The 19,055-nt window shown below is 34.1% G+C and overlaps 1 protein-coding gene across 1 annotated transcript in view; it reads right to left on the bottom strand.

The window, feature by feature from the left end:
- The window catches only part of LOC124365981 (AP-3 complex subunit beta-2), a 65,061-nt gene that overhangs the window by 22,870 nt on the left and 23,136 nt on the right, over window positions 1-19,055 (bottom strand). The window contains 7 exon segments of the mRNA XM_046822144.1: window positions 4,017-4,237; window positions 8,111-8,184; window positions 8,671-8,864; window positions 13,399-13,467; window positions 13,469-13,552; window positions 16,597-16,752; window positions 18,693-18,839. Coding sequence (XP_046678100.1) covers window positions 4,017-4,237; window positions 8,111-8,184; window positions 8,671-8,864; window positions 13,399-13,467; window positions 13,469-13,552; window positions 16,597-16,752; window positions 18,693-18,839 — 945 coding nt within the window.

Genomic DNA, 19,055 nt, shown 5'->3' with positions numbered 1-19,055 from the left:
AAAATAGGTACATTGTACCAGCTTCTTCTTAGTTTACTTAAGTTTAGAAAACAAACACTCCAATATAATACTTATATTTTATTCTGTTTATTTTATAAGTATTATTTGAGTGTTTGTTTTGCAAACTTATATAAAAAATAGGTATTTTTGGACGTTTAATATAACATGGGGTTTAATCCACCCCACGCGTGTGTTTCCAAGTTATGAAATACATCAATTTGTTACACTTTTTTATAGGTTTTTAGTTCTGAAAGGCCATATGCATTATTCATTAGTGGGCAAGGGTTATGTTATTCATTAATGGTTTGAGTTTTGTTTGTTTGTTTTGTTAGTCAGTGTGTTTCTGATGAAGGATTCTGGTGAATCCGAAAATTAAACATGTACACTGATGTTTCTGTCTTTTAATAACCTCTAACTACTTGAAAGCGTATTGAAGCCGATTGGTATTACGGAAGATGTCATTCTCACTCTTAATGGAGTGATAGTTTTGCCAATATAATCTTTGGAACCAAATTTACAGGTTAGTTGATATATTACATTTTTTGTTGTTGCAATCAATGTTTCCTTTAATGGAATATTCTTTTTCTGTTGTCCTACTCTTAAAAGATTTAGAAATTGTTAACATTTTACAAATGCCGCATTTTATTATTTCTTGAATTGCTTTCATAGTTAAATTTTGGTCTAGAGAGTGTTTTGTAAATTTGGAGGTTTTTAAAGATTACTTTGAAGGACTTAGAAAATAAATTTTTAGTATCAGGGGAAGATTCCAAAAAGGGAAAAGATACTTTCAGAATTTTGTTGATCTTATGAAGGCCAGGAAAATATTGAGTAATAAATGTAGGATCATTAGGATTAATAGCACTGGAACTGAATTTTGGTGCTCTAATTTGTTTATCAACAAGATTTTTTGGATACCCCCTTTCAGTAAGGACATTAGACAGTCTGTTTATATAGTTATGAAAATCAGATTGATTGCTACAAAGATTTTTTGCCCTTATTTATAGACTTTTAGTGATTGATTTTTTAACGTGAATTGGTTGGCAGCTTGTGAAATGCAAATATTGCATTTTGTTACTGTTTGTTATATGAATTTTAGTTTTAAAATTAATTATGATTTTCAATAAACACATCAGTATCAAGGAATGTTACTGAATCTGGTGAGATAGACTATGTAAATTTTAAAATACTAAATTTATTGAGATTAGAAAGAAAGTCTTTAAGTGTTTTGATACCGTGTTGCCATATTTAAAAAATATCATCTGTATCATTATGTATCTGAACCCATAAATAGATTGGCATAAGAAGGAGCCATCCGTGTACCCATAGCAGTTCCTTTAATTTGAAGATAATTTCGATCTTGAAACTTAAAATGATTTAATGTTAAGATCATGGTCATAAGTTACAGAATTAAATTTGTACTAGGTTTAGTATTATTTGGGCGTGAATCAAGTATTACTCCCAAGTGAAGAAAAAATGCCCAGAATTACCTTGATTCTGGTTTATTTGTTTTCTTAGTCAGTGTGTTTCTAATGAAGGATTCTAGTGAATCCGAAAATACACTGTTTTTCTGTCTTTTAATGACCTTTTAAATAATACTACATATTTGGTTAGTGCCTAGTATTTGTTCATATCACAATATTTGTTTTTACTTTAGATTGGTGAAAATAATGTCTACGTCTCTATCTCTGTAGTAAATACCAGAGCCATGAAAAGACCGCTCGCCGGCCGCGTTAAAACATTCCTCTTAAACCTAAGATTGTAACCACACTTTATTTTAGTAAAGAAATAAACCCTAAAACAACAGATCTTAAAATAAATTAAATGAACAGAAAATATTTGAATACCCTACCCTTACGTAAGCCTGTAATGTGGATATGTAATTTATTTGCACCAAAAAACACAATAAGTAACAAAACTCATAATATATTATGGGGATGCCGCTTAAACAGTTTTTGTATTGTTGGCTATTTGCTGAAAACCTCAATGTGAGCCACGTCTTGTCACAGTGAATCTGCTTAACTATAGTTAGTGTCAACTTTATTCAATCCACAGCGAAAATTATTTATAAATTAAGAGATATAGAGATAGTTACTATTGAGATTACAAGAGATGTTAAAAACAATGGAAGAAAAAGTTTTGTTGTGAAAAACACTGAACGTGCATTAATTAATTTAAACATTAAAAAACACACCTTTCCATACGATATATTTATTTTGTAAGTCATCATAAAGTTAATCGAACTAAATTGTAAAAAAGTAAGTTTTCAATTGTGGAAATTGCATTGAATTATTATTCCCGTTTTAATCATTCTTTTTACAGGAGTTTATGTCAATATAGTTTTGGATGAATACACAAACAACTATTACTTTAGTAAATTTATAATTGCTAGAGAATAGTGAACGCAAAACCGATACGAGCGCAAGCCCAGTGCCGCACGACAACTGCGCTCAACATCTCACCACATTGCCTGGTTGCACGCAGTTGACATATAGAGCCTAGTTGACTAATCGAACCTTTGAACAGATAAAAGTAGGGTCATTGAGACAATACTTTACTACATTCTTACCATGTGTTATCCATTTAATTAAAAATGGGTTGTTGTCACTACGACCCTTGTTCATATTGTTTATACATATCCACGTTTTGGACCGTTGGCACAAAGAATGGTTCAGTTAAAGACAGTTCTCTCAATATAAACGTTTAATATAATTAGGTCATTTAGACGATTGGTAGTGTAAAAGACCTATCAACCTCAATATATATACTCAATGCAAAATTGTACAAATCAGTACAGTCAAAGACAAGTTACAATAACAAAATAAAGTTTGTTTAGAAATTGGAAATTAAACCTCAACAAATATAAACCATAAAAATACGAGTTTTGTTGTGACTTATCTTGGGGTTGTGACGCACTAACCTCTTCTATAGGGACGGCAACCACTATTGTACTGAGGGAAACCGTGGAGCGAACTTCATGTCTGCAGCGCCATCCCCCCACCACCTACCAATAACCCTCTTGTGGCGGGATCACGTTTGAAATTTTCAACATATGTAATTTCAAACATTACATTATGTGCAGCAACCTAATTTTTGACATCTGACCAGACTAGCTCAATAACACTAAGCTCTGGATGGTAAAGAGACAGTCGTAAAATGTCATGGCCATGTTTATTAATAGATCGTCTACGGCACATATTTATATACCGGCTAGATTCGTATAATAAGCTCGAATAATTCAACTGTAGGCATGTTTCAGTGAATAGGGTGTATTTAACAACAATCAGGATTGCACAAACGATTAGTACAATTTTATTAAATATGAAGTTGCCCTGCTCATATGAAGTTGGTGGTCACTTTAGAAAATGATTTTTATGCATCTATAAATCGAGCAAAAACGCATAAATCTGGATTGCGTGCAAAAACGAAGCACAAACGATTGGCACCAGTTTCGTTCAAAATTTTTGAAGTTGCACTGCTCAAGTGAAGTTAGCAGTGCTTCAAAAATTCCTTTTTCTGACTTCCGCAGTGAAGCACAAACGTCGGGAATGAGTGCACAAACGATTGGCACCGGTTTTGTTCAAAATTTTTAAAGTTGCACTGCTCGTGTGAAGTTGGCAGTGCTCCAAAAATTCGTTTTTTTTGACTTCCGCAGTGAAGCACAAACGTGCACTAACGAAGCACAAACAATTGGCACCGGTTTCGTTCAAAAATTTTGAAGTTGCACTGCTCGTGTGAAGTTGGCAGTGCTTCAAAAATTATTTTTTGATGGGAAATACATCGAGCGCAAACGTCAATATTGCGTGCACAAACGAAGCACAAACGTTTGGTATAGGTTCCATAACAATACTTTTGAGTTGCACTGCCAACTTCACAGACATAACACCTATAGTAAAATTAGCCATAGAGATCAGGAAGAATAACATGATCTCTAAACTGTACAAAAGGGTAATTTAGGCTGTAGGCTGTAAATGTTGAGATCTTTCAGTTCCCAACATTCCAAGACTATAGAACAGTACCTCATGAATGAAAGTCTTGGCCATCTTGCGCAACACATCAGGGGCTATGTGTGGCACCAGCCGACTGTACTCCCCCAGAAGCCAGAGGATGGAAGCTCTCGCCTGCGGCACCGTTATCGTGTCCACCAAGTTTGACATCTGTGTAATGATGTCCTTGTGCTGTGATGGTTGAGACTGCAACAGCTTCTTGATCACGACGACACTCTCCGCCACAACCGCCTCTGTCATATCACCATCAGTTTTACTACTTTTAAAAACACTCCAGTTGCTGTGCCAAACATGTCTGACTGGCATGGAACTACTAGAAATATCAAATCAACTATTGTTTACTTTTGTATTTTTAACATAAACAATATATCCCAATTTGACACTTTGGTTCTATACAACAGTTATTCAAATATGAATGAGAATTGTGTTTTTATACAAAATGTAGGTATTATATGAAATGGTATATTCTACAGGAATATTGTGAGATGGAATGTGGTAAGAGGACAGAAATCATTCAGGTTGGTGTTGTGCTATGAGGAATATCTGGGAAGTGAGTTCCAACTTTCAAAATCATTGCTTTCTTTGAAAATCTTGCCAACTGTGTATTAAATGTTGCATCCATTTTCTATGAGCGAACAACTTTAGATGCTTCGGACAACTACAGCGAATTTTATTGTACCTATGTAAAGAGATCATAATCAATGTTGGTGCTGAGATAATACAATAAAAATAATTTTGGAATGAGAAAAAGTTGAAAACAATTTGTTGTTATAGAAAACAGCTTGCGTTGTCTGAGCCCAATCTTGTGTTGCGCAGATGTCAGCTCTGTTCAAAAGAATTTACAGGTTTTGTTTGCAATTCAGTATTTGAATCAAAAAAAGAAATTTCCAATAGAAATACCAGACTAAAAAATTTGAAACCTGGAATATCTAGGGTGTTGATAAATAAGTAAGAGATAAATTAAGTTAAGCAGTAAGAAAACAGCCTTTTAATTTAAAATTAAAAAAAGATTACAGGCATCTCAGACAATACCTCAGTAATTCTAAAATACGTGCAAAAAGAGAATATTATCCTGATAAAATTGATAAATAAAAAAATAATCCCACGCTATTTTGGTCTGTAGTTATTGAACTAAGTTAACTAACTATCTTTCTGATAAAAAACATCCGGGCTTTCTAATATCACTCCTTACTCAACTAAAGAAATTGCAAATAATTTTAATTCATATTTTGCTTCTGTTGGGTGGGAGCTGGCTGATGCGATTGATTCAGGGGAGGAGCCGGTTGTGAATGACTTTGTGGCTAGACTATTTGTTCAGCCTTAACACTGTGATCGAACTGGACATTGTAAGCCACATGGACGCTTTATGGAAGGGTTCTGCCCTGGCTTTGATGGTGTCTCTGCTGATATCCTTTAGCTTTACCTAAATGTTTTGACCCTTGTTAAGCCATTGTGCCATTTCATAAATCTAAGTATTAGATCCAGCATTATTCCTAGTAATTTTAAAATGGCTAAGTTGTTCCTGTTTCAAAAATCAAATGAATTTACTAACAAAAATATCTTCAGATCGATTTCCCTACTCAGCGTTTTTTCTAAGGTACTAGAAATGATAATTAAAGAACAGTTAGTATCCTATCTTCATCATCAAAACAATATTTTAAGTGACTGTCAGTATAAGTTCAGAAAAGATAAAAATATAAACAATGTCCTATTTTTTTGTGATGTGCCTGACGAAGATAGCCTTGCTATCGAAAGGCCTCACAAAAATAAAAGTTTTAAGTATTGGTTTGTGTGCTCTAAATGTAGTGATTAAGATAAATGTCCTATTTGATTTTATAAATAAATTAATGTCTGCATTCCAAGAGTTTATTATTCTATGCTTGTTTTTCTCGATGTTAAGAAAGCATTTGACTCGATTAAAAAAGAGACAAATTACTCAACAAACTAGAAGTTATTAGAGTATGTGGAAGTGTCCTTGCATGGTTTTCAAATTACCTCACTGATAGAACACAATATGCATTTGTCTGCAGGGTGGCTAGTGACCATTATCAGTAGATTATGGTGTTGTTCAGGAAAGTACTCCAATTTTATTTTTAATCTATATCAACAATATTTTAAAAATACATTTAAGTGGAAAATTTTTGTATTTGCTGATAACATGTCAATCTTTTGTACATGGAAAAACTGGACAGAAGTACAAATTAAAGCTCAGAGTGGCCTTTTGGTATTGAAGAAATGGCTCGATCAAAAAGTTTTAACGCTTAATATTTCAAAAACTAAATTTTTACCACTACCCTTGCACACTGTTTCTGAGTACAATTTACAAATTCTGATCATTCATAGCTGTGGAAATGATCTTAATAAATTTTGTACTTGCGAAAGTATAGAGGAAACAACAGTGTAAAAGTATCTTGTAGTTATCTTTGATCACAGACTGACGTATAGATTATTTAGTTACGAAGCTAAGACGGTTAATTTTTGCCTTTTAACAACTGAACGATGTTCTGAATGCAAGCGAGTTAAAACTGGCATATTACGCTTATATTCAATCATTGCTTTCATTTGGAAATACTGCTTGGGGGGGGGGGGAGCTAATAATACATCGATCCACACCTTGTTTTTATGCTAAAAACAGTTACTAAAAATTGGTTTCCACAAAGGTCGTCATTATCCTACTGATATTTTATGTGAGGAATTATCTGTCCTTACAGTTCATCATTTATTTATAAAATCTCTTTTAGTTTACATCTTCTCAAATTTTCACTCCATATTTTCAGAAATTCCCCATTCATATGGGGAAATTCCCCCATTCCCCACCAGATATGTCCATAAAACAGGAATAGCCACTCTACAACTTTATAGATCCTTTTCCACAACAAAATCTCATTATATATTACATATACTGTTCAGAAACATTTCTCGTTTTTCCAGGCTCCTAATTTATTCAACGCTCAATCTTAGCCAGTTTTAAAATATTGTTATCAGTGAGTGGTTATTACAATTAGGCTTATCAGAGGCAGAGATCATCACTGCGGAAACAAGGGACCTGACCCTTGACGGACATGTCACTGTTATTGATGGGACACACTCTCTCAACTCACTCCTCTATAGTTTTTTCTACATTTTTTAAAGTAGTATTTTATACTTTTATAAACTATAATGGTACCATACCATTCTATTTACAAAATTTATTGTTATCACCGTTTCAACCCAAATCATTATTTACATAGCGAATTCCAAGAAGCAATAGACAGAGCAGTTTTTATTACTTTTTTCTAAATTTCTCTGGCCTTTTCTGCAATTTTAACGGATGCAGTTAGATACAACTAGGCCTACACACATGCATATTTTTCCATGTAGGCATTCCAGTATTGTATATTATTATAATAACATATTGTTTATTTTTATCTTAAAATTGTTTTATTTTAGTAAATATGTATACATAATACTTTTCTGTGGAGATATAATTGGCCTTTACAAATATTACTAGTAAAATTGCTGGAATAAACGTCATTCATTCATTCAGAATGATAAAATCACAGAAAACTGTTGGTCCATCCTCAGATATCAATGGACAGTTTCATACGAAGTTGTGACAGAGCCTGGTTATCACAAGCTTTGGTGGCAAGTAAAGTGTTTCTAATTTACCTATATACAAAGTTTGCAAATACCACAATCACACTTCTCAAAGTAGCACTAAACAATTTTGAAATGTAAAATTTTATATATAACTAAACATATTTTTGTAAGGACTTCAATTTCTAAGCCCTTTGAGGACCATAGTAAAAAAAATTATCCTTGCGAAATTGGAAGGTTAGTCCTCTTTTCTTCTTGACTGTTAAACTCAATGCGTTTGAGCCATGAAGAAGATGGTGAGGACCAAATTTTTCATTTAGTAAAGGTAGGACTGTTCTATCTGTCTTATCAACATAAAAGGAGCTCCATTATTAAAATTAAAATTTAAAAAATCCTAAAAAAATTTAATTTGCTCACAAAATTAATAATATTGATAACAATTTATGGCCAGAACAAAGAAAATATTTGTAATGTTCTTGAATATTAAAGTACAATTCAAACAAGTAGATAGATTGTTATATGCAACTCACCATCTCTGTTAGACAGCATAGAAACAAGGCCACTTAGACAACTGTCAGTAACCTCCTTGATATTGGAGGCACATCTGAAATAGTGAACAATGTATATCATTAGTGAAGACAATAAATAAACACTGTACTTTAAATATTTAGTTGAGAAAGTATAAGTAATGAAGATTACACATAACAACCTAACGATCTTAATAAAACATTTAAATTTCCTCTATGTGTCCTTGTCCTAAACATGTTTTCTGTCCTTATTTCAAACAGGGCAAACAAGAAAATCTTCATATTAAAATGTTCTTAAACTGAGGCCCTCCACAAAAAGGTATAAAATGTCAAACATGCTTTAACATGTACTTTTTTTGTAGTTTCATAAGTGTGTTATGGTTTCTCTAGTGGTATAATTTTGCAGTTTTGCTTTGAAATCCAGCTTTGACACAAAAAGGCAATGTCATGATGATGTTTAAGTTCATAAAAACTTGTAGCTGTTTATAACAGAAAGCGTTTAAAGATAATACATATGAGTTTAGTTGAGCCATGTAAACTAATAGTCCATGTGTGAAAGTTACCTGCCAATAGCCTGGATGGTTGCTGCCACAAACTCCTTGTCCGGGTTGGAAATGTAGGTCTGGAATTCCCGCAGGATGAAGGAGATGCTTGACTCCGTGGCAAGATTAGTTAGAATCTCTAGTTTCAACAGTTTGATGTGTGTTGGGTCACTAGTTCGCACGAAGAAGCTCTTCAAGAATGGCTCGAACATGCTCTGTACACATACAGTTGTCTATTAGACTAAACTGTTAATTATTTGTAAAGATATAAATGATCCTAAATTAGAGGAGAAATGATTTTTTTTCAACCACACTAGGAAAAAGTGAACTGAAATAATTTTAAATTTGTCATTCTTTGATAACTTCCGTTTAAAAAACTTAAACCACAAGATTTGCTAATGTAAGGACAAGTAAGGAAAAAGCTTTACGATATTACAACAAATTTGTGAAAAAAAACTATTTTACATTACTCATTACATTTTGGTCCGTGATGCAAAAAATATACTAACAATTTTATTTCGATTAAAATATCATTTACTACAATAATAAACATGTCTAGAAATACAAGAAACAGTCAAAAGAAAGATTGGTTTCTTATTTTGCCATCATATTGAAAGTTAATTTATACAACAGTGATGGTATGAAGATTATATAATAGTAAGCATGTCAAAATAAGACGTGTGCGGATAAAGCGATATAAATGTAAAAGTTAACTTTTTAAAATTTACTATTATTCTCAAATTAATATATACAGCTGTCACATTAAAACTTTGTACTGGCACCATTTGAACACTTAGGAAATAGCCCAATATTAAAGTGTGTGAAATTTGTTAAGAGTTTGTAATAAAACATTTCATTATAGGTTTAAATTGTGAAATAGCCAAAATAAAAATGTTGCACAAAATAGAATGGATGCAATCTTGGTGAAGTATGGTTTCAGTCTTAAATTAGACCTTAATTGCATACTAAAATTGTATATAGACTTCCCCTTGATATAGTGCCAAAAACCAAAATGCCAAAAGATGCAATGAAACACAAAGAAGCTGTGTTCTGCGTCATAACTTGGTGCTTGCGTAACCACGTACATCACTTTACTCAAATTTAAATGGCAGTATTTGAACTTCAGCTTTTTAAATGACTGAGATTTAACCCTTAAAGCGCTAATTTAACCTTTCCAGCGTTATGACGCGGATCCGCGGAGGTCCACTACAAGCTCAAAACGTTATTGCCGTGGATCCGCGTTTTTGCATTCTTTATTTTCTTACTGCTATGTTAGTTGAATTATTTTGCTGCTAGATGGTTCTAGTAGTCATGCGACAAACACGCGGGTTGCCCCTGCCTCGAATTCTGTTACAATGGGAGTGGCAGCTGCTTCTAATTGGACCAAACACTGTCTTGCGGGCGTGGCCACGCGCCTCCTCACAAAGTCATTGACGAGAGCTCCCGTCAAGGCATCTAGCCAGTTAGTGAGAAGCGTCCCGGTACATGCATATGTATTTCGGTTATCGCTAATTTTCTGTTGTGTCCTATTCTTTTTTAAAGTAAATTATTCATATTATATACAGCAGTTTCTAGTATTTATTTAGTGTTTTTACCATTATTCCTGTGAATGGTGAATCCAGACGATTCGGAATTTGAAGATTTGGTAATTCTGAGCAATTACTTTGGTCAACCCCAAACTTTTTAATATTTTACTACGTTCATAAGGATGTTATCAGAAAGCAAGAAACATAATTCAAGCCCTGCATGTTCTACAGGTTTTGCGAGCGATAAGAAGGTTCAAAGTCCACGCGTTAACAGTGGCTTGCGGGAGACGCGCGAAATGTCAGTTGTGACAGCCCGCCTCCAAATTGAACATATTTGTCTACTCTTGTATTTTTCTAATTTTATTGGTTTGTTAAATATAGTATATGTATATCTATAAAACTGTGTTTCATTCCATACTTACTGAATAAATGATAAAAATATTAGTGACAACTACACTGCTATTCTACGATAATTCTCAAAAGTTAAAAATTAGCCTAGAAAAAGGGATAAACAAATTTTATTTTCCGTTAAATAATTCTATTTTGACATAAAAGAAACGAAAAATAAATTTAACTTACACATTTGTAAATTTAAAAAAACTGTAACTTTATCAAAGATCAGGTCCTAATTTTCATGACGCTTTAAGGTTTAAATTACTGTTAAACGCTAAGACATAAAAAAAAGTATTTTTTTTTTTTTAATTTCCAAATGCTAATTTTTGTTTCATATTCCTTGGTAATTACCTTTATAAGAAAAAATAATAAAACATGTAATATTACATATTTTTGAGAATTTTATACGCACGAAAACATTTGAAAATTTTGAATAAACTGCATTGCAGGATAATGTACATAGGAACACTATTGACAGATTATTACATTTATACAGGTTAGTATAATGAGTAAATTGTAACTGAAGTTTCTGTATAATTAGTAAATAAAATTAAGTTCAGTATAAGATCTTGAAATGTAATAACATGAAATTCACACAAACTTATTTATATGATAGCCTACAAGGGAAATGAAACAAATATTGTACTTATAAACCTTATTTATTTAGAATAAATAAACTGGACTTGTATGGTAAAAAATGGTATAAAATACAAAACAAATAATTGAAAAAAATATTACACATAATATACCAAAATGCGCTCAAAACTACGTTTTTCGTAGTAAAATGGTAAAAGATAACAAAACATTACACTAAATGTTAGTAAAAACAAACTAAAACACACTATTAGGAATAACATCGGACTGATTCAAAACACTTTGTTTAACAATATAACCAACATACGATCATCACACACGTAGTTAAACAGCTGAATGAAACGAACGCGTCTGTAGGCGTATGCCGCGTCACAAAGGCCACACAAAAAATGGCGCGATTGTTTTCAACCCTAGTAGATACCGTTACAACGTCCACAAACGATGACAAAGCGTTTTGTCTAGTCCCGACAGTCGAAAGAAACATTGACCTGCTCTTTACGGAAGTTTTAACAACTAATTCTTCGCCATTTTCAAAATTAAAGCTTTTGCGTTTGTATACGTTATCCGCGTTTAAAGCATCGGCAGTTCCGCGTCTTTAGGCGTTAGCAGCGTTGGAAGGGTTAAATAAAATCCTCAATAATTCAAAAAGTTTATAGGCTTTAAGGTTCAAACTTTATTGATTGGTTATTTACTATTATTTGTTTTTAAAGGATCCAAGTAATATGTAATTTAAGTTACATGTTGATCTGTAACTGTTTATCTGTTTTAAAAGTATTTTTATTTGCAGAATAAAAATACAATCAGCATCTAGTAGGTCTCTAGTATTGATAGAATATTAATTCGTTTCCATATTTTCAGCTACGTCTCCACCAAATGCACTAGTATTTTAATACATTCATATGATTCACTATAGCAGCTACAGTGATACTGACACTTGGATAAAAACAATTCTGAACAATGTTTACTATGGTATGTGCTGCAAATAGATAAATATTAATTTAGTTAATTATTTGACTGAGAGATTGCAGCACATACCAGCCACAACTGGATAAGGATTCAATTTTATAATTGCACAATAAAGTGGGCCACACATAGTAGCCTGACAAGCTGAATGGCAAAACAGCGAGGGCCACTAGGTATGGCCCGATGAGCTGAGGGACGGGACGTGATGGTGGAATAAAATTACCTGACGCAGACAACAGCTATGGCGGCCAGGCAATCTAAGAGGGCAATCATATAAATTTCATGCTGATTCCAAAGGGTTAAATTGATCTAGATGCAGTACTTGGAGCTGTATTCTCAGGTAACAATACTTTTTCGCAGACAAATTATTAACCCATTGCGGATCAACGACGTGAGGGTGACGCGGGAGCGAGGCGTGGACCAAAAGCACAATGACGTGACCCTCACGCGGATGACGTGGTACGGATGACTCATTTGTTTTGAACGCTTATCGCTGTTATAAGCCTCGGAGATATTTATAGTCAGTTTTCCTGGACTGGCTTCCTATCTTATCTCTGATACTCGTCCACAAATACTCCCCTCGTTATCGGTCAATAACGTTATTATTTGCGACAAATTGTTTGTCTGAGGCGTACAGTCGTGGCGTTCTATTTTCCTTTGCCTCGTGTGCGTGTACGTAAATAAAATGGGTGACAATTTACGATCATCTGAATTAGATAGACTATTATTAGAAAGTGGAAGTGATGAAAGTGATATCGATAGTGTTATTGAGGATGGAGACGGTTCTATCACGCGTATTTGTCCACGTTTTCATAATTACGCGGATACTAATGTTGACAGTGACGAGCGGGCTAGTGACCATGATTCAGATGTTCAGACTATTTCAGACATTGTTCCTGGGACACCACCGGATGTGGAAACTCTATTTCAACATCATTTCAATATCAATAAAAACGCTCAAAGTAGTGCTTCCGAGGATATTTATGAATATACTTCTAGTATAATATACTTGTCTAATATGATCTGTATAATGTTTATATAACATAAATAACAACATAAACAAACAAAACATGTATAATTAGCGAGCGCGCTAAGCAGGCAGGTAGGCGTGCAAACACTGCGGGTGCTGCGTTGCAATACGGATTAATTCGTACTCTAAGGCCCGCGCGCGCGCCGTTTTCACGATCCGCAATGGGTTAAAGTCAAATTTAATACCAACTAAAATTATATTTCCCTTTATCTGAAGCACTACAGAGACCCATAAAGCCCTCACCTTCCTAATAGTGGATATGGAGGCGATACAGTTGAGTACCACCGACTGCACCTCCCTGTGGGACCGCAAACAGTCGGATGAGAGACTTGGCGACAACAGAAACTTCACTGCGAGGGGCCAGATGGTGGTAGAGTTGGGCTACAGACATCACCACCTGAAATAAACAAAACAATCATTTGAGATTAGAAGGATCTGGTACAAGTGAGGCCAAACACGACTACATAACAATATTACAGAGTTAAATGGTGTGCAACTAATTAAATCAGTGGTAAGGCCAAGCCATGAATGCTCATAACTGGGTGTAATCTGTTATATATGAATATTCTTTGTATCATTATCTAGTAAGTTTAGATATATTTGCAACATGTGCACCTCACCCCATATGACGTAATGTGTCGGCTGTTTTAATCGTATGATTTTGAATAAACGGCATTGGCTACTCGAGATCACCTGACCCCCCTCTCCATTGGTCACTGCCTCGTCCGAGCATTCCTTGAGCCGGTAGTCAGTCAACTCCCAGTCTCGCTTGCCACACCACCCCTCGTGTGTGGCCGTGTTTTAAGAAATGTAAAAGTGTTCTTTATTTCGATTCACCCGCCCCCGGCATAAGTACTGTTATTTAGAACAAACATAACATAATCAAGAACGTAGACAACTGATTTTTTCCCGTAGTAGACAGAGAGTAAGACCCCATTTTGTTCCTTAACAAGTTCTAGACCAGTTTCATTGTAGAGAATGATCTTTCAGCAGTACATACATATCAGTAATACTGAATTATTTAAATAATAATAATCATTTACTAAAAAAAAAAGTAATTGAAATAAATGAAAATTTGGGGGGGGGGTCCGGATCCCTTTGGACCCCCTCGCTGGGTACGTCCTTGCGTGTAATGGATACAAAGATGAGAAGTTAGATATATCAAGATGGACATGAGGTGAATTCGTATATGAATGGTGGAGGGAAGGATGGAGGTAGAGATCACACTAAGAAGATAGATTGATATGAAAGTCCTAACGCACATTTTCTATGGATGTTAATTGGCATTTTTAAGACACACACAACTGATATAAAAAGCAAATAAAATACACAATAAGACATTTTTTCAATAAAAGTTATATATTTTCAATGGAAGTACCAAAAGGTTTCTGTAGACTTGAGATTTTAACAGAAGAATATTTAAAATGACATTTTCCATAGCATGGGCTATTACGATTTTGCTATATAAAGTTTGGCAGCATTAACAGCTGACTGAATGAGCAAGAAAACTGTCTAGCGCTACTAGGACAAAGTAAGTAGTAAATTACAAGATGTAAGTCTAGTTGGGTGTTGCTCTTTCACTCGTGAGGCATTAAAATGTTGAATAGTGGTAGGAAAGTTAAATTGTCTGACTGGAAAGATCAATGTCAGAAATGAACAAGAGATGCTAGAATTTCTTATATATCAAAGATACAGCAGCCTATTCAAGAAAAACTTTTTCCAGGAGGGTTCACTTTTGACTTTTAATGAACTTAGAATGGGTATAGGACCATCTGGCCAACCCCATGATGTCCATAAGCGGCACATTATTAAACGCAAATGTTGGGATATTGGAGTAAAAGGGTTGATCGATGGGTCTAGTTTACTGCGGAGGATGACTGTTGGAGCTCCTGTAGTGTTAAAGATTGTTGTTAGTCTGGACATGATGGAATACCTTCCTCTACCCGCTTTGAATGGATGAGGAGTTCTCCCTTTTATCCAAGGTGACATAACTGAGATACAGAGCCCATATCGTTCCTCATGGGATCTTGACATGAGGCAGCACCTACCACCAATCTTAGCCATCCTTAATATCCTGTCAATCTGGGAGTAAGTGCAAGGGTCCCATTTAGGATTATGTTCTCACCCCTACGTGGAAAAGGAAAATTTCCACCATCTTACTTTTGTAAATCTATTAATAACAAGTAGACAAAAACAAGTAGTATTTTTATGTCATATAATGTAAATTTAATGCAGAGGATGTAAATAAATGTTTACTATATTCAATAAATTTGAGTTTAGTAAACATTTAACTTATGTTGAGTAAGTGAGAACATCCCTACTAACTTTAAACAGTATAATATTATTTTCAAAAGAAAGATGCCAATCATTGCATATGTTGACAAACAGTTTGCAATACATTGAAGATTATTCACAATGGCAACAATAGATTGTTAATAAAATTACATTAAAAAAGCCCTTGATTGAGAGGCTTGCCCAGTAATCAAATCAAGATACCTGACAAAATAACAGAACAGATTAAAAATTATGTCTTTTTTTGTCAAGAATACCACAGTTCAAAGAATTTAAGCAGAAAATGATTGCTTGTGTCTCGAACTGGGTATTAGCAAAATGTAGGAGCTGTTCCACTTTAAACATACTGAGAACGCTACAAAACTTTACATTTGATGTGATGTGCATAATAGTGAGTTTAGTTTAATCTTAGTACAACAACTGAATTTATATTCAGCTCATTGGAGCTGTAAATTAACAGATCAGAAATTTTGTTAAACAGAGCAAAATACATCACATGCTGTATTTAGGCTCTACTTAAAAGACTAAAGATATGGAAGATGCTTAATTGAAATCTAATCATACTGTTCTGTGTGTACATCTACAACAGTTTTCAACCTAGATCTGCAGCAGAATAATATATTTCATTATATGCTACAATAAAGTTACTCTATTTAGATATACAGGAGTAAACACTTGGCTTACATTGTTTTCTGAAATGAGATCACTGGTAAGTGTGCTGCTGAAGAAATAATATTCTGCATTTAAAAATATGTTGAGTTTAACTTTAAAACTCTAATCTGAAACCAGGTCAAGTGAGATTTCTTTAGACCAAAGCAACAACTGATAGCTGGTCACTGTGATGCAGCATCTGCTATTAGTAGTATTCAACATTTGATTGAACCTTAACATCCAAAAACAAATTTGTTCAACCTTATGCCAATTTGCTCAATACACTCCTAGTACTAAGTAGTAAAAAGTGCATGACATAGAGTGTCTGGTTTTTTGTTTGAGAGGTTGGAAAAAGAGATAAAATGGTACAAAAAAAATTTGTAACCTCTAGTGTAAAAGACAATTCTATTATTGACGTAGGTTTCAATTAGTAAAATTGTAAAACATTCAATGCTTATACAAAAATAAGTTCATCGATATAGTTTGAATGGAACTTACAGAAGCATTTCTACTCTGCAGTAGAGGTTTGGCATTGCGCAACAACAACTTATGGTCCGGATCCAAGCTGGGGGCGGGTTTCTTGTTTTTGTCACTTTCTGGCTCGTCCTCCTCATAAAACGGCAACTGGTTGTCGTCTGAATCCAATCCAGCATCCTGTGAGAAGTGTCAGTGTCTTAATCAACAATGAGTGATCTTAAAAGATTTCAACCCCGTGAACACTAGAAATTGTTTTTAAACACTTTTTACCGTATCATGAAATTACAATCACTTACAGTATCATCCGGTCTCACAGACCTGAGGGAGGTTTTTTGCTCTTTTTGGGCTATTCTTGTTTTTTAGTTCAGATTTAAACACAAAATATATTTACAATTATTCCCTGTTCATATAAACACTACAATTAATATTTTTAAAATGTTTATAATTGAAAAAAATTATAAAATTTAATAATTTGGGGAATTTAGGATGGAAAATAATATTCTAGAATACTGGTATAGTATAAAGCTGTATTTACAAGTATCAGAAATGCACATACATTTTTACCAAAGCAATTTAAACTTAAAAAAGGCATAAGTACATACAAAAAAAGTATCCACAGATTTTTAGATATTCTGAACACATGAAATGGACAACTTTCTGCTGCACTCTAAACAGATGGGTTGTCCGCAATTGATACATTTGTAATTGGTTTTTCTTTCCTTAGCAGCTGGGCACTTGGAACATGTCTTCCGTTTTTCCAGTTTGTCACTAGGAACACATTCATTAGGATTGGCAGCTTCTGTTTCTCCAACGTACTCCGTGATGACGCGTCTAATGTCTCTTGGCAAATTTTTAATTTTTAGGTGTCTTGTCATGTGAGGCTTTATAAGTTTTAAGGTCAGACGTTTTATGAATTCAAAATCTTGTAATGAGTGGATTGTTACTTAAGGCTCTTGCTCTTGCAGTAGGCCCGGGTAATGGTCCCCTCAAAATGTTATGTTCAGGTGTTCTGCGCTGCTTGGGTGGCTCCTTTCAGCACCATACGCTACCATCTTTCCCCCCAAAAAAGTTTCCTGAACCAAATAATTTTCGACACTATAGTGGATGTCATCTTCATCTTCCAGTTGGGGTTCATCAACAGCAAAAATATCATCACTTTCACTTTGATTTAGTTTGTTATCAGACACTACATAGTTTGGATCTTCATCCGAATCGTTAACAGGTTCATCGTCATTATCATCCCCTTCAATGTTGTGTAGGAGTTGTAAAAGTCGCTCGTTAAATCTTCCATCGTTCACTCTTAAAATTTCCGAGTCACTCATGATTATAACAAGTTATAATAAAACATAAAAACTAATATATTCAAACACGTAATAACTATTCACACTTTAACCGTATCATCCGGTATGACAGACCGGTAGAATAGTTACAGTAACCGTATCGTCCGGTACAGTAGACCGTAGCGCTCACAAAATAACTAGACTAATTCAAGGTCAAAAAACGCCCTAGACAAACTAAAACCAATCAAAAACGTCTCAGGAGAGTCCGGTTTACAGCTACTGAGCGTGGAGGGGGCGACCGAAACACCAGTAGTGCCAATTTCAGAAACATGAAATTCCCCTCCGGTCTCACAGACCGGTGATACGGTTAATCAAATAAGGTTAAAATCCTAAAGGATTTCAGCACGGTAATCAGGTCCATTAAAAATATGTACTAAAATACCCAACCACTTTTATGTCTACAGTTACTTTTAAGTCAGTTTCTCTGGTATTGTATTATAGAATCTAGGTAACAAAGTTATTATTCAAATAAGATTGTGATATTCACTGCTCATTCTCAGTTATTTAAAAATGTACTTTAAATAGCTATTATTAAAGAGTGTACAGGTTAACAGCATAAATTTGGTTTTACTTAAATAAAAACAAGAAATGAGTTCAAACTCACATGAATCTTGTAACAGAGTAACATACATTTTTCAGTAAACAGAAACACAGTAACTGAAAATAAAGTAGGAGAACAATATTCTACCGTTAAAAAAAAAACCTGATCGTTGCTATAAAGTTTGAAATAAATGCTGAAATCAGCTTCAAGCAATGTAAAGTGATGTAATGACTCACATCTAAGTTTGGATCAGTGAACTGTGTTCGAGCATAGCGAGTCAGCATGTTGATGATGATGACTTGTCCCCATTCATCCACATCCACCAAGAGGTTACAAAGCTTCCGGAAGTTGCGGTGGATCAGGTCAATTCTCTCCGGACATACCTGGTAATCAAGGAAATATTACAGGAACCAAACGAGAAGAGAAAATATAAAAAGGTACTACAAAACATTACAATAACACACTTTACAACTGCTACACCATTTAAATATCATATTATTATTATTGTTTTAATGGATGTTTAATGGAACTTTAATGCATTATGTGTTGGCTCAGTGGAAGTGAAACGCCAGTTTGATAACTTAAGATTACTGTTTTGG

Source organism: Homalodisca vitripennis, chromosome 7 (genome assembly GCF_021130785.1).
Source record: "Homalodisca vitripennis isolate AUS2020 chromosome 7, UT_GWSS_2.1, whole genome shotgun sequence".
NCBI lineage: Eukaryota > Metazoa > Arthropoda > Insecta > Hemiptera > Cicadellidae > Homalodisca > Homalodisca vitripennis.
The sequence above is the reverse complement of the archived record's forward strand: the minus strand, read 5'-3'. Positions and strand labels throughout refer to the sequence as shown.